Source organism: Volvox carteri (genome assembly GCF_000143455.1).
Source record: "Volvox carteri f. nagariensis unplaced genomic scaffold VOLCAscaffold_52, whole genome shotgun sequence".
NCBI classification, from domain to species: domain Eukaryota; kingdom Viridiplantae; phylum Chlorophyta; class Chlorophyceae; order Chlamydomonadales; family Volvocaceae; genus Volvox; species Volvox carteri.
Genome location: NW_003307595.1, coordinates 634,382 through 659,899, shown reverse-complemented (window position 1 = coordinate 659,899; position 25,518 = coordinate 634,382). Strand labels below are relative to the sequence as shown.

The 25,518-nt window shown below is 56.3% G+C and overlaps 4 protein-coding genes across 4 annotated transcripts in view; 2 read left to right on the top strand and 2 right to left on the bottom strand.

The window, feature by feature from the left end:
- Positions 1-2,169: 2,169 nt before the first annotated feature.
- Positions 2,170-8,130, bottom strand: VOLCADRAFT_102285 (uncharacterized protein; the record flags this gene model as incomplete). Its single annotated transcript, XM_002955472.1, has 12 exons — positions 2,170-2,216; positions 2,691-2,949; positions 3,259-3,355; positions 3,969-4,084; positions 4,502-4,644; positions 5,219-5,401; positions 5,504-5,588; positions 5,952-6,014; positions 6,699-6,845; positions 7,253-7,256; positions 7,742-7,796; positions 7,935-8,130. The coding sequence occupies 12 exons, from the start codon at positions 8,128-8,130 to the stop codon at positions 2,170-2,172; spliced, it is 1,395 nt and encodes a 464-aa protein (XP_002955518.1).
- Positions 8,131-8,404: 274 nt separating this feature from the next.
- Positions 8,405-13,151, top strand: VOLCADRAFT_96460 (uncharacterized protein; the record flags this gene model as incomplete). Its single annotated transcript, XM_002955518.1, has 5 exons — positions 8,405-8,452; positions 9,344-10,268; positions 10,920-11,089; positions 11,999-12,106; positions 13,011-13,151. 5 exons carry the CDS (start codon positions 8,405-8,407, stop codon positions 13,149-13,151), a joined length of 1,392 nt encoding a protein of 463 aa, XP_002955564.1.
- Positions 13,152-13,387: 236 nt separating this feature from the next.
- On the top strand, positions 13,388-16,418 carry VOLCADRAFT_96459 (uncharacterized protein; the record flags this gene model as incomplete). The annotated part of the gene is made up of 4 exons (XM_002955517.1): positions 13,388-13,402; positions 14,390-14,992; positions 15,775-15,928; positions 16,366-16,418. The coding sequence occupies 4 exons, from the start codon at positions 13,388-13,390 to the stop codon at positions 16,416-16,418; spliced, it is 825 nt and encodes a 274-aa protein (XP_002955563.1).
- An 857-nt stretch (positions 16,419-17,275) lies between these two features.
- VOLCADRAFT_96458 (uncharacterized protein) overlaps positions 17,276-25,518 on the bottom strand; it is a gene marked incomplete at both ends in the record, with an annotated part of 9,779 nt that continues 1,536 nt past the window's right edge. Inside the window, 11 exons of the mRNA XM_002955471.1 lie at positions 17,276-17,293; positions 20,133-20,251; positions 20,513-20,680; positions 21,026-21,314; positions 21,676-21,762; positions 21,939-22,148; positions 22,545-22,598; positions 22,759-22,947; positions 23,364-23,614; positions 24,485-25,105; positions 25,250-25,471. Of these exons, the coding sequence (XP_002955517.1) occupies positions 17,276-17,293; positions 20,133-20,251; positions 20,513-20,680; positions 21,026-21,314; positions 21,676-21,762; positions 21,939-22,148; positions 22,545-22,598; positions 22,759-22,947; positions 23,364-23,614; positions 24,485-25,105; positions 25,250-25,471 (2,228 nt within the window). The remainder of the gene's footprint in view (positions 17,294-20,132; positions 20,252-20,512; positions 20,681-21,025; positions 21,315-21,675; positions 21,763-21,938; positions 22,149-22,544; positions 22,599-22,758; positions 22,948-23,363; positions 23,615-24,484; positions 25,106-25,249; positions 25,472-25,518) is intronic.

Below are 25,518 nucleotides of genomic sequence, written 5' to 3'. Positions count from 1 at the left end.
TTTAGGGGAAGAAGTGCTCCCCGAAGGGGAACCCGGAAAGCCGGGCAAGTGAGACATGCGACCCAAATCGCGGCATGTAGCCTCGAGTCCAAGTCTCGCACTAAATTCTCCGGCTAAAAGAGGAAAACCAGACCATACCATGGTGCGCAGCCGCCCCATCTCTTCCACATACATGCAAGCAGCGTCATCCTCCGCGGAAAAGGGCGTATGCGAATGACGCCAACACGATCCCCAAAACGCATACCTTGAGAAGGGGCCATTCACAGGCTCGTGTGTCATCAATCGCGGCATTGCGACTGACTGGACAGGTGCAGACACCATTTACACCATTCTTTTACACCGCAAAGAAGGTCCGTATGTGATATTCGTCCCTTCCAAAACTTTAATTACGACCACATTGGTCCAAAGACGACCACATTGGTCCTTTTTCTCCTCCCTTCGAAGATCGGATAACTGTGATTTATGAAGCCTCCAAATTAGATGCTGCACCTTACTCTCCCCGCTACTTGCCGTCACCACACGGACCGGAAGCGGCTGAAAGTACACAGCCGCCATGCGAAGCCCTGATGCGGACAACCCACCCCGCAACTGCTGGCTTCGGCTCCATCCAGCCCCCTGTGCTGGGACCTTCCACACATCGAGCAATCGCCTCCCGATCCGCAACCTAATACCCCCAATTGCATATTTAAATCCGAAAATCAATGCGCATGTACTCCTCATCCCCCGATGTCCATAGATCCGCATGCACAAGAACGATTATGCTCGTCCCTTAGCAAAAGTAAAACACAAGGATACCCCCACAAGCACGTACGCAGGTCCATTATGCCGGGTAACGAACGGCGGTGGCTCTGCGGCAGCATGGCAACAGCCTAGTTCAACATCGAAAATCAACCTCCTGTACGGCAGACCTCCACTCCTCTCGCCGGACGTCGCCATCGCCCTGCGATGATGTTCCGCCATGACAGACGAAGGCAACCCCTCAAAGACGGAGCAGATCCCCAGTAAGCCGTGTTGTAATGAAACATCCATCAACGCCAGGCCGGGCTCTTAAACCTTTTAGCGACAGGCCCGATGGGTGCTTTGCCAGGCCATGCTCTCCTCTCTTTCGCTTAGCATCTAGAGCTGCCGCCGCCTTTAAACACGTCCTGCCGAGTGGTGCTGTTGTTGCCGCCTGCTGACCAGCCCAAGGGCCATGTGTGAATTATCTGGAACCCCCAAGACAGACGTACTCGTATTCACACTCGCACTCACCCTCACACGCACACACATCGCAGCAACACGCAAGCGAAGTGTTCAAAGCGCGTGAAAGCTTCTGCACTGGCTGCTGCTCCTGCTGCCCCCGCTGCCGCTGTGCCCCTGCAAGCCGGTTCCTGACAACCCATCGCCTCTGCCTTGCGGCGCTCAGCACATATGGCACGAGGTGTATTGCTGCGCATATGCGGTATGAACGTATGCATACCCTTGGGAACAGGCGGACGCGCAGGGGAGGAAAAATAAAACGGGCAAGAGGCTGCCCTTGGCCTCAAGACGTTGTGATTGCTTCCAAGCCTTACTTTACGCCCTCTTGCCCTTAAGCAGTGTCTAATCCGAGCCTTTGTTTGCAACACTGCGAAAAGGAGGTAGAGAGCTTCTCACAACACACATGCCAAGTCAACATGCGTGCGTTCCGGCCTGCCCGTTCATTTGCTTGTATGGTTGATTATTTTTTTACTAGCTGCTTCACAAAAGCAGCCATGTCGGTAGCTGTGGTGTATTTCTTAGCTCTCTCCTGCGATGTTGCGTTCCTTGTCGTTGGTGTCGACACCACCACAAAGCTGGCGCCCTTCGGGCCGGCGAAGGAGTCGGGTCCTAGAGAACACGGAAAGGGGAGCATTAGATGACCCTTCACCACGCCCCTAGTACACACGCCGCCGCATCCGCCTCCACACGTCGCCATGTCCGTCGCCACGTTCCGCCACGTCCGACATTTCGATCAGGTACCTCGTTTTTAAGCCAACGCCGGCCCCTCCGCGTCAGGCCTCCATCCCTCCCGTTGGGTTCAACGGCTTTCATCCCTCCCAGCCGCCCGGTCCTCCACTTCACGTTCACCTTTCCGGCACATGTGAGCGGGCAGCAGTACTCGCGCTGCACCTCTCCTTGGTCAACTTAGGGTGTTACCTCGGGGGCGCCTCATGGAGCCCCCAGCAGACGCTCCACAGCGGCATTCACGTTCCCGCCTGTGGCCTATCAGACAAAGGGTAAAAGAAGGCCGGAAAACCGCCCGGATACCCTGGGTAAGTAAAACAGCTGGAAGAGAAGAAAACATTTAAGACAGCTCCGCGAAGTGATGAAAAGGTAAGACGGAAGACGAGCTGCAAGGGATTGCACACAACGGCACAAGAAGGAAGGCGCGAGTTCACCAGATCACGGGCGTCGAAAAGTAAGGCATGAAAAAAGCCATGACCGTCCGCATCCCCAGCCCAAAACTTTCCACCCCAGGGCTGGGCAGGTGTTGCATTAAGACTCCCAGACCCAACGACTGATGCCTGCTGCCCCACTTCCATCCCCACCAAATCACCAAATAGTCCCCCCCTTCCACGCGTTTCTCGTCCGCCCTTTACTGCCCGTCCACCCCTCAGCCCAGTTGTGTAAAAATAGGCTAAGCCATCCGTCCAACCATCCATCTAGCCACCCGCCGTCCAACCAGCCACTCGCCTGCAGCGCCGCAATGTTGGACTGCCGGTCAAAAAAGCCCATATCTGCTAGTTGCTGCAGCTGCGTCGCGTAGGCCACCTCTGGATCCGCAACGGCGGCCGGCGCGGGTGGAATCATCCCGAAAAGCCCGCCCAAGCCGCCGCCGCCGCCGCCGCCCAAGCCCCCCAGCAGCGCGGCCATGTCAGGGAACGCGGCACCAGCTCCACCGCCGGCGCCCGGCGCACCGGTCCCCGGGACGCCTAAGCCCCCCATGAGCTGGGCAAGCAGTGGATTGGAGCCCTAAACCCGATGGCGATAACGATGGTGAGGATGGGGTGGCAGCAGCGATGGTTCGGATGTTGACAGGGAGCAGGTTTCCAAGGTACGTGGAAAAAGGGCAAAAGAAAGCGAAGGGCCGGAAGGCAAAGGAAGAAAAGAAGGGATCAGCTGGGTGTGGTGATGCACTCGCATGAGGACAGATGACAGCCAAGATGGCTCGTGAACACAAACAAACTAGAATGGATCGCATGTAATTGAGTCTCTCTTTTCACCCTCTTCCCTGCACTGCTCAACGCCACTGCTCACCCGCATCTGTTCCATCTGCTGCATGAGCTGCAACATTTGGGTCAAGTTCTGCGGGTTGAACATGGCTCGCATTGCAGCAGGGTTGCTCATCACGCTCCTGTTTGGGGATTTTGTGAAGTGGCGAACAAAGGGGGAGAGATTTGAGAATAATAAAAATGCTGGAGCAGTTTGAACTGTGGACTTGATGGTGAATGGAAGGGCATACCTGATCATGCATGCGCAGAGTTGGGGGTTCGGGTCTTTTTTGGCACAATCCGAAACCTGTGCGTTGCTGTTGTGTAAAGCTCTCCTCACAGTCTCCCCAATTATCACAACACCTGCACGCTATCGGCATACTGCCCATCTCCGAGCCACTTGCTAACCGAGCCCTCAATCCAATGGAAACGTAGCCGCAGCTGCTCCATCGCGCTCAGCCACACATGCCCCTGTGCTTTACACCCCCCCACAAAACCCCCCCAAAAGCCCCTCCCAACAATTCCCCCAACAATTCCCCCCACATCAATCCCCCACGCACACGTACGCAAGCATGAGTTTCGACACTGTCCCACCCGTGGCCGCGTGGCCCACAGCCGCAACCTCCGGTGGGTCTGGTGCTCCTTCCCTCACTCCCTCCCTTCCTTCCTTCACTCCTTCATTGCGCCCCTTCCCTCCTTCCCTCCTCCATTGCTTCAGTTCTTTAATTCTTCATTTCCTTCACTCTGCTTCCGCACCTGAACATGGGATTGGCGTCTGCCATTGCCCTCATGTTGGGGTTGGAATTGATCATGGCTTCCATCAGAGCTGGGTTGCTTGCTACCGACTGCATCATCGCCTGTACGGCGGGGTTCTGCGACAGGGAAGCGCAGTGGAGCGGAAGGAGGGGGCGGTAAGGCAGTAAAAGGTAAATCGCGGAGGAGAATGGGAGAGAGAGGAAAGGTTACAAACGGAGAGACGGCGCGTGGACGTCGTTGCCCGGATGTCGCGCTAACGAAATAGCCGGTGATGGCACACGAGTAGCTTTCATCATCATCAAAATGTGAACTAGTCCTAGTGTGCCAAGCATGCGCATTTGTCTGAGCATCTGATAGCTGTGCCACCTGCCCTGGTCCATTGTTGCCCCAGGATGCTATCCAAACCAGTACGAGGATGGACGTACGAAAAACGCCAGGATGCTGCTTAAAGAAATGTAGAAGCCGCAGAGAAATAATGAGGGCCTTGTACGGCATTTTCATAACTAGCAGTTCATCCAACCCCGCAAACATACCTGCATCATCGCCAGCATGTCGCCGGGGTTCATGTTCCCCATACCGAGACCATCCATTCCACCCAGCCCTCCCCAGGCCCCGGCACCCATGCCCAAGGGCAGTGGCAGACCCGCTCCGCCGCCGCCGGCCCCGCCAGTGGCACCTGTCACGCCGCCCGCCGCAAAACACATAAAATTCAAGCCAGGAAGGTGCAGGAAGGTGCTCGCACGAGCGAGCGCACGGCCGCAAGGGCGAAACTCGGCCGGTATGGTCATTTGTAATTCAGCGACAGCGTTACCCTACTGTTGGTTCGACCCATTCCGCCGTAGTAAAACGGCTCAGTACGAGAGGAACAGCCGTGTAACATAACTAGTAATGCCCTTGCCTGGAAAGGCAATGGGGCGGGGCTAACATTTGTAGTATGATGACTGAACGCCTCTATGTCAGGAGAAGTCAGGAAAATAACCAGCTTTCATTGGTGTGATCCGCACCAATGCAGATTGCTGGCTGACGACAGTGAGGTAGGTAGGGAAGACGAACCGTGAGGGAGGTGGGGCCACCAGCCATCAAACTGCAGTCGTGATCAACCAGCAATCTGCATTCAGAAGTTTCCAGTAGAGCTAGGTCCACATGTCCACTCATGTGTCAATGTCGGAGAATTCAAATTCTCGCAGTTGCGGAACCGAGGAGGACTTTCCCCACATCCCACAATCTGCTCGAACCCGTTCCCGACGCACCAGGAGCCCAAGGATTGGGGAGGGGCGCTGCATTCGGTGCCGCTCCACCACCGGCATTCGTGGCAGCAGCGGCGGCGGCTCCGCCGCCGCCGGCTGCCGCCATCCCGCCCAATGCTTGCTGCAGCATCGCAGCCAGCGGGTCGCCGGCCGCCCCCGCCGCCGCCGCGCCGCCGGCGGCCGCTGCTGCACCCGCGTTACCGGCACCGCCGCCAGCGGCGGACGACGAGGTCATTTCTGGCGGCATGGCCGCGTTGAGCAGCGGCTCCTGGATCTGTTCGTGCAGACGACGAAGCGCGTTGAAGCCCTCTGGCAGGGCTTCGATGTTGGACAAGGCCCGGTCGCTGGTGCGCATGTGCTCTCTGAGCAGTGCCTGTTTTCCGTCGTGGTGCAGTTGTCCAGGCAGGAACGAAAGTAGTACGCAAAACACGTGCATAAACAGTGAGGAATGGAGGCGTGTGAGCCAGCACATTTTTACAGTGATGGAGTTCTAGAAAGATCCAACCACGACTGACTGACGGTTAGACTCAAGGACACCCGTCATACATAAGATGATCCACCTTCTCCCTCTCTTCCTTCCAACCTCCCCATATTCCTTGTTGTTTAGCTGGTCGCAGTTTCATTCGCACATGCACCCAGTTTTAAACTTAAAATTGTCATCCTCGTCCTCAACAACATCACCATTAATACAAAGAACCCCTGCTCAAGGCCCAACCCACCAAATCCCTGCACTTACGGGGTTGGATCCTATCCGTACCATCTCTCGCAGTGTCGCGGGGTCGTTGAGAATCTGGGCCACCTGCGAATCAAAAGTCCCCCCGGGGACGATGTGCAACCACGGCTCGCGGTCGGGGTTCAGGACTCTCAAAGCTGTGGTTTTCAGGACGACATTTCTCATCACCAACAACAACAGAAAAGGTTCTTCTAACCTGCTGGCAAGGTAACTTCACACTGTAACACTTTCACACTGTAACTGCAGCGTTAAAACATTTTCGCTGCTGTTTGCCGTCTGTGCTCCCGGGCGATCCTGCCGAGGCCCCAGAACAACACCCACTTAGCCCACAAGCTAAATCAGCCCAGGTCGGCTCACCATACACTTTTCTGCAGAATTGAACTGAACTGGACAGGCAGACAGACAGGCATGTCCGCTGTAATTATCACGACACAGCAAAACCCAGCGTCATTCTCTCCATGCCCCACTCTGCCCTCCCCCACACTGCAGCGGCCTGGCCTCCTGAGAGTCTCCCCATCCTCAAGCACTCCTCATCCCACCTCACCCCGCAAAACCCCCTCCTCAGTGCCTCCCCTCACCCTCCACATACCCCTCTCAGCACATCCTTCACCCCGTCCCCAGCCCCAGTTCAATTTCGTGGGCAAGCTTTCGAAGCTACGGGCTCCGGCAACTGGTACTTTGCGCGTCGGCTGATGTTCCTTTAATTTTTTGCGTGTAATTCCCAACCCCGCTCCCCTCCGTTTACCTCACCTCAGGATTTCGTTCCATCACGTCCCGCACTGCCGGGTTTGCTTGCAGCAGCGTGCGGATCAGCTCTGGGTCGTTCAGCATGGACTGGACTGCGGGGTCGTTCATGGCGGCCGACATGGCCTGCTGCAGACCCGGCGGCATGCCAGGCTGCGGCCGGGCAGGGGAGGGACGCGGAAACATAAGCAAAAACAGGGGCGGCGGACAAGGGGGGACGTATAGTGTGTTTGTGTCTATGTTTGCGCTTATTTTGCAGATGCAAAAGGAAAGGCGACAGCGCGGTCGCGATCGAAAACACTACAAGGAGTACGTCTTTGCCGTGGGTGCCGGAAGGGGAAGAGAAGCTCATGTCCAGCGAAGCGGAGGGACATCCAGCGCATGTATGTGGCCGTCACGTGTTTTGCGTAGTCTTGGGGAATCAGATCCAACTGTGATAACTGTCTGCCGGCGCTGTAACATACCCCCTACGTTCAGCATTGTAGTTATGTTCATAGGTCATCCTGCATCGCCCTCGTAACGTATACTGTGGGGGAACCGCACCAGTTTACCCTTCATACTGCACTGGACAGGGAAAGGAGGCTGGCCGCATTAGGGAGGGGCAAGGGTCGAAAACGCACCAAGCCAAAGCCGCTGGAAGCAACTCCGCCAGCACCCGCTGCTCCGGTTGAACTTGCCGCAGCCGTGCCTGCGCTTGCCGCCGCACTGCAAAATGGTTGAACGGGAGAGAAGAATATTTGACACATGGGACCTGCACCTAACTTATTAGATAATAGGCGGCCAACAGGACGAGGATATCCCGGCCAGAGCGCTACTTAGCAAGGCTTGGCAAGTACATGCAAAACTTCAGCACATGGATACAAATAGCTTTGAAATATTAACTTGGAAGGCGGCGAACGGTCGAAGCAACTGCCAAGAAACACAGGATGCGGCAGAAGATTGACAGTCGACAAGCTCAGGGCAGCCTCGAGCTCCTCTATCCAGAGCTTCCAGCTCACGAGCTGCACTTAAAAATTAGAGACACATGATCATCCATCTCATAAGCTCACCTGGCGCCGGCGGGCCTGCCGCGAACCAAATGCAGCACGCTCTCGTTAACGATGCCTGCAAGGAAAGCCAAAGACGCCCACCAAGGCAGACATCGAAAACGTACCCAATCGACACGGAAACGCGCGCAGCACTGACGAACCATGGGTAACGAGCACGGCGGGACAGCTTGACAGGACAGTGGCAAGCGCTTACCATAGCTGTCGATGGTGCGTTCATCATCCTTCAAGATCTGACCCTTAAAAATTAGCCTCTGCTCGCTGCTTGTCATTCCATTCTTTTGCGCTATCGCTTCTTTCACATCTGCGACGCTCGCAGTTGGGGCCACATCCAGCGTTATCCGGTCACCTCCAGCAGTAGGCTTTACGTGGATTTGGATGGTGTTCGCCATTTACAGAGGCCCAGGCCCGCAGGGGGGCCCGGTAACGGATAAGATAAGGTTGGAGCGGTTGTTCCTATCTAAACTTGGGCAGAGGTAAGTTACGACCTGCTGATTTGCTTTTTCAAAAGCTAAGAACTATGCCGATGACGTGATAACAATCGGGCAGTTTGAGGGGTAGGACCTCACTGCTCTGCGTCAATTCTGTAAGATGCAGGATAACGATGTAAGCGGGAGTTAATATATACCTAGCAATATGTCCAGGTTACACTTGTAACTTAAAAAAATGGGCGGCCTTGAAGCGCCTATGTGCGGGATGACAATTTACGGCATGGTGGATGTCCCGGTTCCCCCTGAGAGCTCCAATGCCGGGAGCTCATGTGTGTATTTGCGAAGCAATATCTTTACGTTGTGTACTATTGCTTGGATACCTGTATAGATCAGCTGCCTTACGGCTGCTACGTGATTTCAAACCGCGCTTTTGGGGTTAGAGTCCCGCGATAAGACAGCCTACGGCTCAGGCTGATCGAGGGCTCTCCTCTTATCACGGTGTTTGTTAGGACAGTCCTTGACACCGAATCGTGAGGGGAAAGTACGCGGTGCTGCGGCACCGCTTAAGACGGCTGTTCCCGGGAAAGTTTGCGTGCAAGGAATGGCGGATATACAGGTTGGTTTGATACGACGCTTACCGATGTGGGGAGTTTGCATGGCAGATCGGCGGGAAGCGAACGCGGGGAAGAATTGTGTTTCATTGGTGCTCATTCTGATTATGGTATATCTGTTTTCACTGAATTAGTTAGGTATCATTGTTGGGCATCGTTACAGCGTTCTGATGTGTCGGCATCGCAGCGGGCTTCGTTTGTTGGAATCGCAGCCACAACATCTTATAAAGAAACCAATAACCGAAATGTGCTTTTAAGTACAGTACAGTTTATTCGCTGGAAGTCTGCAGCTGCTGCGGAGCCCACTGCAACCTGTTCACCACCAAAGGCCTTTTCTTCTGTGCGTTGCGAAGTTTGCGTTACTTTCATTCGTTCAAGTTACCCGGCAGTATTTCCCGCTGTCCGGCCCGTGCTCCCCAGAATTATTTTTTCTCCGACTGTGCAAAGTAGATTTCCCCGAAACCTCCCCATGGAACCGTCTGCGGGGAAGTCCTACAACCGCAAGCAGCACCGCACATTGCATGTTCTGTTAATCCATTTGCTGCACTCCTCTTTGCATGTAGGGAGGCGGCGGCACGTACTCGCACTTCGGCCACGTCCATGCTGCTGCACAGTACCAGCAGGTTTCACAACAGCGGCCAGCTGCTGCCCATCACCACCCTGCCCTCGGCGGCAGCAGTTTAGCTGTCGGCCTCCGTGGTCGGGACCGAGCCGTGCGTGGCAGCGGTGGCGGCTCACGCGAACACGGCGGCGGTCACCAGCGACGACCATCACGAGAGAGTGATGCGAGCTCGTCAGCCTCCGAGCAGCCCGCGCTGCACCAGTCGCAGTCACAGCAACTGCAGCCGCCCTCCCAGCAGCACTCCTCCCCTAACGGCGGCCTGGTGAACGGTGGGGACGCTAGGGACACCATGGGCTTGGCCTCCCCCGGAGGTGGGGCTGGGACTCCGAAGGGCACACAGCGACCGCCGCCACCGCCAGGCTTCGGAGCCACTCCACAGGGTGGCGGGCTTGCCCGTCAAGCATCTGCATCGGCTGCCAGCAATGGCCCTGTTGTGCCTCAGCAGCCTCCTCAGGCCCTGGCAGCTATGGCGAGACCAGGGCTGGGCGCCGTGGCGCCGCCTGCCGGTGCTCCGAAACCGTCTGGTGCAGTCGCAAGCCCCAGCGGATCCGCCACGACAATGCCCAACGGCATCCCTTCGAATCAGCACACTGGCGGCAGCAGCAATGCTGCAAGCAGCCAGAGCCAGCAGCAGCAGCCTCAGCAGGGCCCGGCGCCGAGCACAACAGCAGCCGGCGGTGGGGCAGGCAACATGATGGCATCTGCACAGACAGCTACCGGTGGTGCTACCACTGCCAGCAGCAGCGGCGCTACGACGGGAGGATCGTCCACGCAGCTCAACCCCGCTGCTCCGCCTTTCCGCAGCCTGCACGGAGGCTCACTCGAGCAGGTGGAGGGCAGTCTGCTTGCGCAGGCAGACGCGGGCGGTGAGTGGTTGCGGCATCGATGGTGGTGATGTAAATGGTGCTTCAGGTCATGCCGTTAAGGCAGGTGTGCGTTTGTGGCAGAGACGACCGTATGCATTCATGTTTGGCAAGACATATGGGGAATTCTGGTATTCGTGTATGTGACTCGAGAGCAGCTTGCCCCCATGCCTCCTTGAAGATGAAGTACTGGCAGAAGTTCTTGTGCATTAAGACGTGGAGGAGGAGTCGGCAAACTTGTGTTCCTGCCCACTCGGTGCCGCTTTATAACCGATTCCCATGCCTGCTGTTGACAAGAAAGTGTGTGCATGGTTCTGGCATCAAATCAATGTACCGGCTTGATGGCTTCCGGTTTCTTAGGGGTTTTGTAAGGCACCGCAATGAAAGACCTTACGCACATTTACAGCTTGAACAATTAAGAGGGGTAACAGCTGCACATGGCAGCGTTTCCTACCCAGCGCTTAGTGCTGCGGCGGTAGCAGGCCATGTGTCGCCGCATCTAACCGCAAAAATTTCCCATCCCCCTGACGCTGCCGTTGTGTCAGCAAGCCATGTCAGGAAGCCACGTCTGCTGGTTTAACCTTCCCAAAACTCTCACCGCGCCTCGTTTTTGCTATCTGAGCTCTCGCTGCTCCTGGCATTGCTGTGTGGCAGTAGGCCTGAAAGACAAGGTGTCCAAGTTCCACACGCTGGTGCGGCAGCGAGACGCGCTGGACGCCTGCATCCTTAGCGAGCTGTCAGGCCTGGTGACGGAGGCGGAGCGCCAGGTGGCCGCGAGGGAGACGCACCGGCAGCAGGCGGCGGTGCTGGAGGAGGCCAGGGCGGTGGGTTGCGGCCAAGGGGATAAGGGGATAAGATATTGTCAACCCATCCAGCGGGTCAACCCCTAAGCGTGTTGGTCTAGTGTGTGTGGGACTAAGGTGTATGGGATTCAGGAAGGCGTCAAGAGGCGGTGTGGCGCAAATTGTTGAGATGGATTGGAGAGGGTAGAGTTGGTTCCCGTGGACTATGGGGGCCAAGACCTGGTCGGACGGATGGTTTTGCACGGGTGAGGCGCCAAGCGGTGGACAACAGGAGAGGAGCTCGGCTTGAACTTGTTTTTCGTCTGCATATATTCTTAACTGTTTACTGAAGCACAACTTGCCTGCCAATGCCCCACGGCTGCGATGATGACATCGTTGAGAAGCAGCGATACTTGCTAAGCGGATAGTTTTGTTGGGACGCACTAAAGCTACCCCTGGCTTGCGGTGGAGGGTCGCTGCCTACTAGGGTGCTGTATGTGTTCCAGCACCGTACATGTGCTGACGAGGCGCGAGGAAAGCTTGCGGGGAACCCTCTCACGCACACCGTGGTTTTGCGGCTTACACCCGGGAGGGTAAAAAAATGTTTTTAATTTCGTAAAGCTGATCTACTAAAAGCTGATACCGGCCTTGATGCCTTAGCAAGCTGCTGTTTCGTCAGATGCACGATGTCCTCCTCCTCAATTGCTCCCCGTGTTCCTGCACGTGGCGGAATGCTGCTTGTGTGACACAACGTGACGTGTACGTAACGCCGTAAGACGTAGTGCTGCATGACGCACAAGTGCTTGTCGTTTTTTAGCCAATGGACATCGCGCTTGGGGTTTCCTCTTCTGTCGTTGACTCTCCCGTTCCTTTATTTTTGTTGGCATTTTGAGGTTCGTTGTGTTATTTTTTATTTTTATTTTTTTATGTTTATGTTCCGGCTTATCGCAGCGTGTGGAGAGTCTCACTTCCCAGCTGGCGGATCGAGACGGCCATTTGGCAGCGGCTCGGCGGCAGATCGACGACAAGGACACGGCGCTGCGAGCGCGGGACTCGCAGGTGGGGGGCGGAGGAGGAGGAGGAGTGACGTATGGGGTATGTCTGTATTACCTGAGCCGTCGGCAGGAACTGGCGACGAGGATGATGGCACAATAGTAACTTTACCAAAGAAAATAGCCTAGCGAAATGATAGAAGAAAAGGATGTGTTCATAGTAGGTAAAAATATCGATTAGGCGCTCGGAAATCTGGCTGAAAATGGCTGGAACGCGCTATGGGCGTGTGGAAGCTGGGGCTGGCACCAACGGACGTTGGGGGAGGGCCCTGTGTCGGCTCTGGGTCTGGGTCAGGTTCACGACGGGAACGACATCCATGGAGCCCGGGTGATAGAGGGGGCTTCATAGAGCCTTCATGCGCTTTGTTTTATTAAAGTCCAGAGCCTGGTGGTAGTAGGTAAGGAACAGTCCAGATGTTCTTAGCTAGTCCAGGGGTTACCCGGACGGGGCCTCGGGGAGGGTTTGAATGACACGGGTTACAGCGTGTCGGCCGGGAGGATGCTCCCCTTGGATATCAGGCGCTGCGGGCGGGGCGGGCAGGCGGGCCGGGCCGGTCTGGGCACCTGGTCTACCTTCTCGAGAGGAGTTATAGAAGGGCGTACACGCGCTTCTTGGAAGCAGGTTCCGTAAAGATGCGTTCAGGAAGATGGGTTCAGGAAGATGGGTTCAGGTAACTATCTTTGGCATCCGTCTGGCCCTGGGGCTCTCTTCCTGTGTACATTTTCACGCATCCTGGCTGTCCCGAGTGTCGTACCAACTGTGGGTTTGTAAGGGCTCCCAAGTGGCCAACAGTTGGGACGACGCACGCAACCGCAAGTGCCACCATCCTGTGCCTATACGACAACCGTCGCAACCTCGTTCAATCAGCAACCATAACTGCCGCAATTGCAACTGTCGCATCCGTAATCAGATTCGGAAGCTGGAGTCGGAGCTGGCGGAGGCTCGGCGTCGCAGCAGCACTCTGGAACGGGACCTGTCAGCTGCCACTCAGAGAGTGGACACCACGGCCTCTAAGCTGTCGGCCGTGGAGCAGGAACTTGCGGCATTGTAAGCAGTACCGCGACCGATTGATTTGTTGTCGTTCCTCCTTTCATCATTGCAATTTATGTCATCAATTATGGAATAATAGTTCTCTTCTTTCTGCTGCAATTTTTAACGGTATAATTCTATTATGGGTAGCCTGGTTAATCGTGCATAGTCCGGTTCGCTTTAATTAAACGTTTGAAGTGCTGAATACCGTTTGGTATTGGAAGGTTTATGAATAGTTCTTAGTGTACCGTTGGTACGATGATCGTTGGCCCGGTGAGCCAAGGGCTGTCTTAGCAGTGTTACAACTTACGACTAGTCCAGAGCTAGTCCAATCAGCGTGTGATGTTGGCCGTGCGGTCATGGTCTCTGGTGCGCGATGACCACTGTTGCATGGGCACGCGCAAGGGGGCCCCCCCTCTCTCCGTCTGTATGCCGCTCGCCGTTTTATCCCGCATACCTGATGTGATTATGCCGTCGTGACGTTGTGTGTCGACCCGTCCCTCTGGCCCTTTCCAGACATTAGGGGCCCTCAACTTAACACACTAAATTAGAGGTGGCAAAGCACCGCGCCACCCACTAGCCATCTTTGCCCCATGGAAATGCCCTGCACGTACTTCAGGCGCGCGGCGTACAAGGCACAAACGGAGTCACATGCAATGGAGCAACAGCACCACCACCAACAGCAGCAGCAGGCGGCGGCAGCTGCGGCAGCAGCAGCCCATCAGCAGCAGCACCACCAACAGCACCAACACCAACAGGCAGTAAGCGATAGCTGGCACCACCCCAAGGCGCCCCACGTCTTGGGTCCCATGGGTCAGCCACTGCACCAGGTAAGTGTGCACCCAGTGTACGATCACGACGATGACCTGTTCGCCGTACGTGCCGTACACTGATAGGATTTGTCGTGCTGTTGACGTCACAGCGTCGATACAGCCGCCGACTCGTGGCTGGCGAGGGGATCGCCTAGCTTTAAGATCGCGTTACACAGTTTACCGTGTTTGCCTTCTTTTGCCATAGTTTTATGAGCTGCCAAGTGAGAAACCGGATGGTACGACAACTTCCTTGTTCCGCAATCCCGCATATCATCCCCCTCGTCCCCGCCTCTACCCTTGGCTTTCCATGGTGCCAAGGAAAGCCAAGGGTAGAGGCGGGGACGAGGGGGATGATCCTTGGCGTCGTGTAATTACACCACTCCCACCCCATTGTCTGTCCTCCGGCGAAATGGCGGCCTAAAAGCTTTGTGGTACTGGTGCCCCGCAGGACGGTACTGTGGCTCCAGGGGGGCCCCCAGTACCGCCCTTCGGCGTCATTGGCCTCGCCAGCCTAGCCGGCCCGCCAGGGCCCGGCGGCGCTGGTGCCAAGGGTGCTGCTCCGCCGCCGCCAGGGCCTGGCGGCTTCCAGATGCCGCCGCCGCTGCACCCGCTATTCAATCCGCCACCGGGGGCACCGGGTACGATGGACGCCGCGACGGCGGTGCAGATGGCGGGCTTTATGGAGGCTGCCAACGCCGCCGCCGCCGCCGGAGGCGCTGGCGGCCTCTTTGGCGACCGGTTCCTGCCGCCGCCGCCGCCAGGGATGCCGCTGCCGCCGGGATTTCACCTGCCGCCGCACCCGCCGCCGCCGCCGCACCCTCACCCCATGGCGGCCTTTGGCGCACCACCGGTGCCGCCAGAGGAGATCCAGGCCAAGATCCTGGATCTGTTGCCTTCAGATCCAGCAGATGCCGTACAGTGGGACGAGCGGATGGACGCTGCGCTGGACGCCGCGCTGGCGCCGCTGCAATGGGTACGGGATCTTGCCCATGTGTACGGAAACCCCTGCGGCTTTATGATGGCCCATCCCGAGCTCTTTGCGCAGCGTCAGGTGGGTGCGAGTGTGCGTTCCCTTTCCTTCAAAACCCTAACAAAGCAAAACCTTAACAAAACCAAAACTAACATGTGGTTGGTCAGCGAGGAGCGGTGCAAGGGCTCAAAGCTCAACACGGAGCTTTTCGGAAGTGGGGATGGAGAGAACAGCAGCAGTAGTAGTAATGGTGGGAGGGGTTGCAGTGGCTGCAGCTGCTGATTGCCATAGAAGGGGACGATGGGGAAGTAAGGTCAAACGCATTATTTTATTCTTTTTTTTGTAGGTGAGGAGGCATTTTCGCTTTCGGACCTAGTGCTTCCTTATACAAGGCATGTGTTGAATTGAAGCCTGCCTTCTGCGCCCCTCTGCTGTGAGACATCATCCCCCGTCCCCCTGGGAGCTGCCGGCAGTTGCGTCGTTGCTTTGGACCGCAGCAGTCGGGGGTTGTGGTGTCAGCAATGACCTGTTTCTGCATCCTCCTCATTCTCCTCAGCATTCTCATCATCATCATTCTCATCAGCATCATCATCATTCTCATCAGCATCATTCTCATCAGCATTATCATCATTCTCATCAGCATCATCATCATTCTCATCAGCATCATCATCATTCTCATCAGCATCATTCTCATCAGCATCATCATCATTCTCATCAGCATCAGCATCATTCTCATCAGCATCAGCAGCAGCAGCAGCATTGTCGTCATCCTCTCTCTCTGTGACAACCCGCTGCTGACCTGCCCGCTGTCCGCCGCCTCTCTGGGGCTCCTCTGGGGTTCCTCCCCGGCTTCGGTAACACAGGACGGCGCCTTCTACCGCTCTCCTCGCGCGGGCAGCACCGTAGGCGCTACTGGCGGTGGCGGAGCTGGCGGCGGCGGCGTTCCGGGTCGACTCCTGGGGATGCCGCCGCCCGGGATGGGCCCACCTGGCCCACCGCACACCCACGCGGCCTTCGGTAGGTTGGCTTGGACACTGGCATGGGTCGCACCCCAGGACGGCCTATGTGTGTAAGGCCGGGCTGCTGGCTTTGCTGACCCGCGCGCTGTGTGTGTGTGTGTGTGTGCGTGTGTGAAAGAGAGAGAGAGAGAGAGAGAGAGAGAGAGAGAGAGAGAGAGGGGGAGGGGGAGGGAGGGGGAGGGGGAGAATGTGTGTGTGTGCAACTCCATAAGGTGTGACACGCACGCACGCACACACACACACGTTTTTGCCGTCTGACGGACCCGTCCAGTCCGAGCCCACCAGTCCCCTTTCCTCCTGTCCTCGACGGCCTTACTCCGCCTTCCGTCAGGCTTGTCTTCAGTTGGCGGCTTAGACGCGTCGGCACTTGACCTTTTCCTTCCTGTGTCCTGACACGATTCCCGCGCCCGTTCTGCAAACCCCCCCTCCCTGTAGTGATGCCTGGGCTGGCAGGCACCGGTCTGATGTTCGGAAACACCCATTACTGAGGGGCTGCTGTACTGGCTGGCTGGCTGGCTGGCGGCCAATGGCCGCGCTGGCTGGATGGCTGGGCTGGGTGTCTGTTGTGGCCTGGCTGGTGGGCTCCGTGGACAGGAGACACGGCACACGGCATGTCGGCATGACCTTAGTTGGCTGGCGGATGATAGGGCATTGACACGGTGGCTAGGGGCCGTGAGCGACCGTCGCCTGAAGCTGGGACGGGACGGAGGCCATCCTCTGGGCCCTCTCCCCCAGCTCGGTGCTCAATGTGCAGGGTGACGGCGACGTGACCAGTTGGGTTGGCTCTACCTTGTCGCCGGTCACCAACTACCGGGGTCGGTACGTGCACTACGGATACCTTCCCATGGTAGCATGGAACGACTAGCCGACCGCCTGCCCGCCTGGTTAGCTGCTGCTGCTGCTGATCGGGTGTTCGCCGGGCTGGCTAACCAACTTTACCTACCTGTCTGTCTGGATGCTCACAGCCTTGATTGCGACTGGAGGTTGATGATCCCATCTGTGCGTTCGGACTTGGAGGCAGAGGGGGGGAAAGACGAACCACAAACGAGTGAAGCTGCTGCCAGGGCAAGAGTGTACCAGACGAGGCAGAGGGGGGGTCGGGCCCCGGGTCAGCTCGCCAAGGCAGGCAGACGCCAAGGTCCGAGGTCCGATGGTCTGCATGGTGTCTACGCGGCAGCTCTCGTCCCTGCGATTTGCGGGAGGTGGTATGATGAGGTGGTATGATGTGGTGGTATGAAAAAAAGAAACGCCCGCTTTACTTTTACTTTCGGATCTGTGCGAGGAAGGGGGGGGGAAAGCGCCAGAAGCGCGATGCGTACGGTGCCTGTTGTCACCAGTGGGGCTGTCAGAAGTCGCGGTCGACCTGAGCGGGACAGCGGAGTGCAGGGAGAGGGCAAGGTGGAGGCAGGGAGAGAGCACGGTGGTTGCGGTGGCGCGAGTGGCGTCTTTAGTCTTATCAGGGGCCAACGTCGAAGGCTGAAAGGGTTCGCTGTTGCCGCTGCCTGGGTAGGTGGGTGGGCGTGCTGTGCACATCTGTGACAGCATCGGACCCTAGATAGCGTCGGGGCCTGTCCATTGTGCGTCTTGGCTTCATGGCCAGGGGCAATTTAGTCCTGGTTCCAAGGTTATGAAAGCCCCTTTAGCTTATTTTGTGCAGCAGCGATAGAGAGAAAAGGAGAGCCTACCTGGAGTTGAGTCCTTTGCCAGTCAAATGGAAGCAGGCTCCGCTTTTCTTTTCATGGCGTACGTGTCTCATACACGACAACATGAGTTATATGCTTGCAGGGAGAGTCGGGCGGTTTCGGGGCGAGGGATGTGTCCCCCGTAAACACGCATTCGCAGGGGCATATGCATACAAGACCGCGCAAGAACACACATGCACAGCGCGCTTTATGCCCCTGTTGCCACGCAGCGTTTATGGCCGACGTTTTATTTGTCCCCAGGGGGATTCGATCAGGCGAACCCAGCTCTATCCATAGCGACTGCAGCAAATCCGAGGGGGGCCTGTAACGCGGCATCGGAGCCACGGGGTGTGTGTGGACGGGACAGTGTAATGTGTGGTTTGTCTGCGGGTGTCTGCTGCGCCCATCTGGCTTGTTCACAGGAGCCTTCGGAAAGCGGGGCAGCACGTAGAGCTGCGCTGCGTGTGGGCGGCGACACCTTTGTAGTTATCCACAATGTGGTTTTGCCTCTTTGCTACCTCCTGTTGCGTTCCCTGGCTTTGAAGGTTATCATATATCTGGACATCCGGGGACGGTCCCTGGAGAAGATCTAAGGGCGATCTGTCGCGTCGTAGTCGTCGTATACGTTGTTCTGTTCTCGCATGTTCTGTTCCTTGGGTGCATGGGCAGAGCAGCAGCGGCAGCATTTTGTTAGGGGGACGAATCGCACGACGGTGGATAGTGTAGATGGCAAGTGCCAGCGGCACGGGGGACGCGAAGACGGCGCGGAGAGGGGTGGCCCGTTTCTTTTTGTGCGGCGCAAAACGACCGTGCTGTAGGTGGGGTGTGGGCGGTCAGGGGGCATGTTCAACCAGATTCTCACACAGGCATAAAGCCGTCTTGCCAAGTAAGACGAGTCCGACGTCATAGGAGACGAGTCAATCCGGGGCCCCCAAATAATCGGACTTGGAGCATGCATGAGTCCTGGGAACACCCTTACGTGTGTGTGGGGGGGGCGCCGTTTGGGTCTATCTGTTTTCTAAGCGCGGGTATAGAGTGTGCATGTGCTAAGCACGTTTCCATTGGGTGTGACATTCAGGGTTTAATAATAAAGGGCGATTTAAAGGGTCTCTTTAGGGCAACGCCGCCAGCCTTGGTAATTGCCCTGATTGCCATTATTGGAGGTGGGGGCCTTGAGCGCCCAGCGTATGGGCCAAGCGCAATCCGCCTCTGTCCTTCGTGTCTGTTGGCGTCTTCTAGACGTTCTTCTTCTTCTTCTGTCGATGGTGCGGGGCGGATGGTCAGGGGTTATAGCATAACGTTTGGCTATTTTCGCTGTGGGTGGCAGGATGTACGGCAATGGAGCAGGCTTCCCTTGGCCGCGCTGGGAAGGGAGAAAGGAGTAGGCGAGTGGGGCTGTCCTTTTTGCGTGTGCCGCTCGCTCGTTTTTGGGGGAAGAGGAAGGAGAATTTATGGCATTTTTGTGCAAAACGGGAATGACGCGGCAGCCTAAGGCCCTATCGAATCTCAGGGAATTTTGAGGTTTCAAGGCAATGACAGTTCAGGTAATTATATTGAGCTGAAAGCGCTAACAACGGAACATAAGACCGTTCACCTGCACATGTCTAAATGCAAGAAATGCAACTTGTTGAAGTGTTCATAGCTTCATAGTCTTCGATAACGGTTCCAACTGGCGGTTCCAACGGCAACGAAAGCGGATGGTTCTTACCGCCCAAAAGGCACCGCTGTCCCCATCCAAATCATGACGACTTCATTTTAAGATGCATGAGCAGGAGATTCAGGAGACTTCTTGTTGCTGCAACGTTTTTACCATTACGACAAGTCAAGGTGGTGTCTACAGAAACCGAATGCGATACACCAGAGAAGTTGTAGCCATCCGATGTACGACCCGTACTATTTATTGTACGACGAACTAAGCGGAAAAGTCTTGGAAACAGCCACCATTGATATAGATATCACACAATATTCAAGAGATACCTAGCTGCTCTTGCACGTCACAGTTACAATACCTGAAGAGAGCGGAAAATACTTTTCCTAGCATCTCGGTAGCTATGCGCCGAACGGGGGGGCGTTACGTATGACAACGGAGCGCATCGCAGAGACCTCACGGAGCGCATCAACCGGAGCGCATCAACCAAATCTTAACTTTACAAAGGCGACGAATTCTCGATATGCACCACAGCTGCGGGGCCAAAACGTCATCTCCCTTTAAAAAAAACAGCCGCGCGCCTGCCTGTTGTCCCCCCAGGGCTTCGCGGCATCATGACCGCACCGAAACAGCCGTCGTACGGCCCCCACAACATCGCCACCGCCATCGCCACCGCCCCAATATCCCCTCGAAAACGTCTTTAGGAATACAATATACAACAACCCTTCCTCAGGATCTAAGAGCCATCGGGGCCATTTTCGCCGTGGGGGCTTTGCAATCGCCATAGTATCCAAACAGCGTCAACCAGATCCCGATCCGCCGCCACCGGCACCGCCGGCGCCACCTCTGCCGCTCCAGAGTTTAGGACCCACCCTGGACTGTTTGGCGGATGTTGTCTTATTGCGACCTCGCCACTTGTGGGGATCGTTCTTGTTGAGACGGCTGGGGTCGCGGCAGCCTGTGCCACCCTCCCAGAAACGAGTTCGCCGGCCTGCGGAGGAGGATGAGACAGGACGGAGGCCGCCGCGCCAAGGACTTGAAGAGCACAGAGATATATATACAAATAGACAAACAGATTAGTCAGCAGATAGGTACGTACTTATTGACAGACGGGCAGACAGACGGACAGACAGACTGGATAGACCGGCAAAAAGATAGACATGCGTACAGAAGATCGATGAACAGAGTGTGGCTGGGAGGAGATAACAGCCGCGGCAGCAGCCCCCCCCCCCCACAGGGCCGTCACACTCACCGCTAGGATTGGCCCCGGAGCCCGCCAGCTGCCGACCACACGCGCGACACGCCAGCGCCAGCGGCTGTTCTGTCGAGCAGAAGCCACACGCCATCCGGTGGGCCCAGCGAACTGGATGCCCGTCCGGCACCGCCTCCTCGTGGCAAAGGTCGCAGGGGAAACGCATGCCTGATTGCGCAATTGGAAGGGGTTTGCGCAATTGGAAGACACGCGGGAACCACAGACGATTAAAGTAGATGCTAGAGACAGACTGTACTCCGGGGGTAGGAAAGGCGGCTCTCGGATGGGGGCATTCGCCCCTGCTGCTTGGGGCATTGCTCTCTCAACACCCCCAAACCATCACTGACCACGAATCACCTCTCAAGTCTAGCCCCTGAATATTCCCAAGCACATTTTTCAAGCAAAGAATAACGGCCACATGTGGCAACATGGCTCGCATGTGGCATGTCGTATGTACATGTACATCGCCTTCATTCATAAGCATCGCCCACCATCATCCCTCAGCCAACCCACCACAGCAAGGGAAACGCAGCCAGCGGTACGAGTGGCGGTAATGCTTGCAAGTGCCAAGTGCAGGGAGAGGTTGACCAGGCTGGAGGCTGGCGGCGGCGCCGGCGCCGGCGCCGGCGCCTGCTCGAGACGGCTGCCGCTGCGTAGCGGCGACAGAGCCCCGGTGGCGGCGGCCGGTGGAGGCGCCGGCGCCGCCGCCCCGCGCGCCCCTGGGTACGAACGAGACAGCCGCCATTGAGAGCGCTAGTTCCTTGTGGCAGCTGCTGCAGTGGCGGCTGAAGGGCAACCCCACCTGTCGCGAACATTCGGGCGGAGGGGGAGAGGGAGAGATGCGGAGCGGTGTGCCGTGTGGGGCTTCACTACGTGAGTGCGTGTCAATTGTCGGAGTCGTCGTCGCAGTCATCGTCATAGTCTGAGCATGAATATGTTGAGGCGTGTCATGGGTTTCTGAGACGACAAAAAGCGAAGAATTTTCTTTGTAACACATCGCCCACACGTACATCCTTAGCCCTACCTACCTACCTACCCACCTAACTACCCACCTACCTACCCACCTACCTACCCATCCACCTACCTACCCACCTACCTACCCATCCACCTACCTACCCACCCACCCAGATCACGCATCCATCCAGCCAACCACACACCCCTACCTGCACATCTCTAAGACTCATCACAGCGCTGCACTCGCTACACTGGCCTGCCATGAGGCTGGGAAGAAGGTCCACCGGTTGACAGCCCTGCACATATATATACACGGTACGACACAGTACTACAGTGTACGACATTATACGGCATGGTAAGACATAGATTGGGAATATCAAAAGACGGCAGAGCGCAGTTTTTGATGAGGCCACAATCCGAACGTAGCTACGGTAATAGAGCTTACTGCAGCCGTACACAGTGGTTGCCGTACCTCGGGCTTGATGATGCAGAGGCTGTTGGAAGTGGCGTGCAGGAAATGCGGCCGCATCACCAACGACCAAGCAGCGTTACATCGCTGGCAGCGGCCGGCCGCCGCCGCCTGATGGCTGCTGCTGCCGCCGCCGCCGCCGCCGCCGCCCCCAGCTACTGCCGATGAGGCTATAGAAACCGTGTCGCGCGCCCCGCACCGCCTACAGGACATCTACACGCGATGCAATGGCGATCATCCTGGGGAATAAAAACCCGCTCGGTCTGGGGTCCCTGATTCACCAGCCCAATAACAGGGTCAGGTCAAGTTCGAGAATTCAGCCTAATCCTTGGTTTGGTTGGAGCTCCGGGCTAAAAGAAAACCCTTAAAACCCTTAAAAATCTAAAACCCCCAAAAAACCCCAGCACAGGGGAAAAAACGCTTTTCTGCTCGAGGGCTCTTCTATACTTCAATTCACTTCAGCTCACCACGTCCACATAGATTTCAGGGGGGGCATAGTCCATGCCCCATCATATCCCACCCACCCACCCACCCACCCAACCCCCACAGAGTCGTCCACGCACTGCACCACCGCCGCCAATCCTGCACAACACCGCATGCGAAGCCCACCTCGAAATTGGCTCTCAACACCTCAACCGCCGCAAGGTTGTCGAGTTCGAGACCCTGCAGGCGGCAAGAGGAGAGGTTTGTTGGTGACTGCGGTGAGAAGAGACCGTGGCTGAGGGCGGCTAGCGGGCCTCATCAACGCATCGAGGCTGGACAGCTGTTGCTCCACCATCGGCACCTTAGCTCCTTGCCGACCCAAAGCATTCCCTATCCCCACCTCAAGCAGTACGGCATATGCCGCGGGCGTGTCTGGTGCGCTGGCGCTGGCGCCGGCGGCGCCTCCTGCCGCTGCCGTACCGCTGAAGCCGACCTCATCTGCGGCCGTCGTATCTTCGTCGCCGTCGCCATCGTCATTGTCGTCGTCCCTGCTGCCGCAACTACTGTCATTGTCGTACTCGTCCGCGTCCTGTTTTTATAGAGTAAAACATGCCGCCTTAGCATATGAGCAAAATTATTGTGTATTATCAATACAAATATAATATTATTATTCCATAAATAAATATCAATATAATATCATTTTATTATTATTACTATATTATTATTATTATAATATTATTATCATCAGAAAATACAACGCACTGAAATGTTTTAGATACGCGACATCAGGGGATTTCAAGCTAATAAAAAGTGTTATGTGGGCTTATAGGGCAGCACATGCTATACGGACCTGACGTACACGCTCCATTACCAGCCCGGTACTGCTGTACTCAGCAACTTCCTGCCGTATCAATGCTTTTCCAATTTCATAACCACCCCTTCTATTTCAGACAGACACGCGGCCGGATCCTGGGATCCATTTGATCCGTAACGGCTTATGCGAACCTCGTCAGCGCCTGTGGCTGCACCACCGCCGCCGTTCCGCCGCCTGTGGCTGCCGTCGCCGTACCCGTCATCATCGTACCGCAAAACTCCGCCGTCCCCGCCGCCACCGCCGTCCCCGCCGCCGCCATCAACAGCGGCTGCGGCCTGATGGTCCCTTTGACGACGTTGCTCGTCCGCCGCACGCGCCACAGCACCTAAATAGGCAATGTGGGTCGTGTGAGCCACCGGCGAACGTTTGAGAATTTCGGGGACTAAGGGGTGGGGGAAGAACGGGAAAGAAGGGGAAGAAAAAGGAAGAAGGGGGAGCAAAAGATTTCCAAGACATTTAGCTAACACCGCAGTGATCCCCACCACCGTAAGCCACGTCACTATATATACAATACATACTAGACTATGTTAAAAAATATAAAAACACGTACATATGTATATTTTTTATACATATATAAATAATAATAAATAATAATAGTATATAATATAAATATATAATATATATTTTTTATATGTATATTATATATATACACATGTATATATATATATTATAGATAGACTACATAGGCTATATATTATGTACGCTTAATAGATAGGCTACATCCAAAGAGAAAACCTACAAGCACCGCTCCATCAGCACCGGCAACAGACGTTTGCATCCCTCTGGCGCTTTCTTCTTTCTCTTGTCGGCTTTCCTGATTTAATAATTCATAAAGCTCGTCGATGAGATCGTATTATTTAACCATCCTTTCCTTGCGCTTTATTCTGTTTCCCTAATTCCTGCCTCTCTAGCACCCCTTGTCCATCGAGCTCTTTGCTGAAGTCAAAAGATTATGTAACTGTGAAATTCATCAGATCCGGAAAATTGGATCCACCGGCGGCTCCTCTTGATTTGTTGGATCCAGCAGATGCCATGCGATTCCTAGATAGGACACTGCTGCCGATGCAGCATGCCCACCCATATTGGCTTGGAATTCTCGTCCAGGAAGGCCCACAAACAAAAACTGGCTTTCGACTTTCGTTTTTTTCGACTTTCGTTTTTTTCTGGTTGAGGAAGTGAATTTACGCAAATAGATCTAAATAGAACAGAACAAATCATTATGAAATGTTTTATTTTTTAAAAGCTCGCTCACCTGCGTAATTCTCCACGTCGCGAAATAGGTTTCGGAGCGCGCCCAGCGGCAGCAACACCGTTCCATCTGGCGCCACCTCCTGCTCCTGCTGCCGCTGCTCCGCGTCTCCACCGCCTCCGCTGCGTCCGCCGCCGCCGCGACCCCGAAACCCTCCACGACCATGACCACGACCGCCTGCCGTAGTGCCAACCGCCGAAGCGGGCGCCGCCGCCGCAGCAGCATCAGCTCGGGGCTCTGCTGCCGCCGCCGCCGCCGTCGATGCCGCCGCCACCGCCGCCACGGCCTGCGCTGCGAGCTGCTGCGCCATGTGCTCCTCAAGCGCCGCACGAAGCCACGGCGGCAACCGGCTTGCCAGGTGCACTCCCAGCGACGGCAGGTACGCTGTCGTACACACAGGCAGTAGCTGCCCCACCACGCGAACCGGCGGCAAGTCCCAATCCAGATCGGTTGGCAGTAGCTCCAGTTCAAACGTCGTGAGGCAGCCGGGCTGTAGCAGCAACGCATGCTGGCCGCCGCCGCCGCCGGCATGCCCCTCTCGTATCACCCGCGAGGAGAAGACTTGGCTGTAGCGCTTTTGTATGTACTGCAGCTCCTTCAGGGCAACGTTGTACGACAGGAGACCTGGCGGAGGCGACGGTGGTGCGGTCGAAGGCTGTAGCGTTGTCTTGTTGCTGACGTCAGTCAATTCTAAGTGTTGGGTTTCCGGGGCCGCTCGGGGGCTTGCGGTCAAACCGTGGGCTGAGGCAGCAGTAGCAACAGCAGTACCTGCTGGCGCTGCTATCGCTGCTACTGCCGGAGATTCGTTTATGGTTGTCGGGGCTCCGGGAGCCGTCACTCGCGTGCATCTCACCGTCGCGGGGTCACCGTCCTCCGAGGGGGCCCTACGTGGCGGGGTGGAACCGACAGGTTGCCGCAGCTCTTCCAAAACCCTGCTACTGCCAGAGGTGCTGGCGGCCGCAGCGGCGGCGCCAGGTTTATTGGGCGGTACTAGCGAAGCATGTGGAAATTCAGGTGGAAGGGCAGGTGGTGGTGGC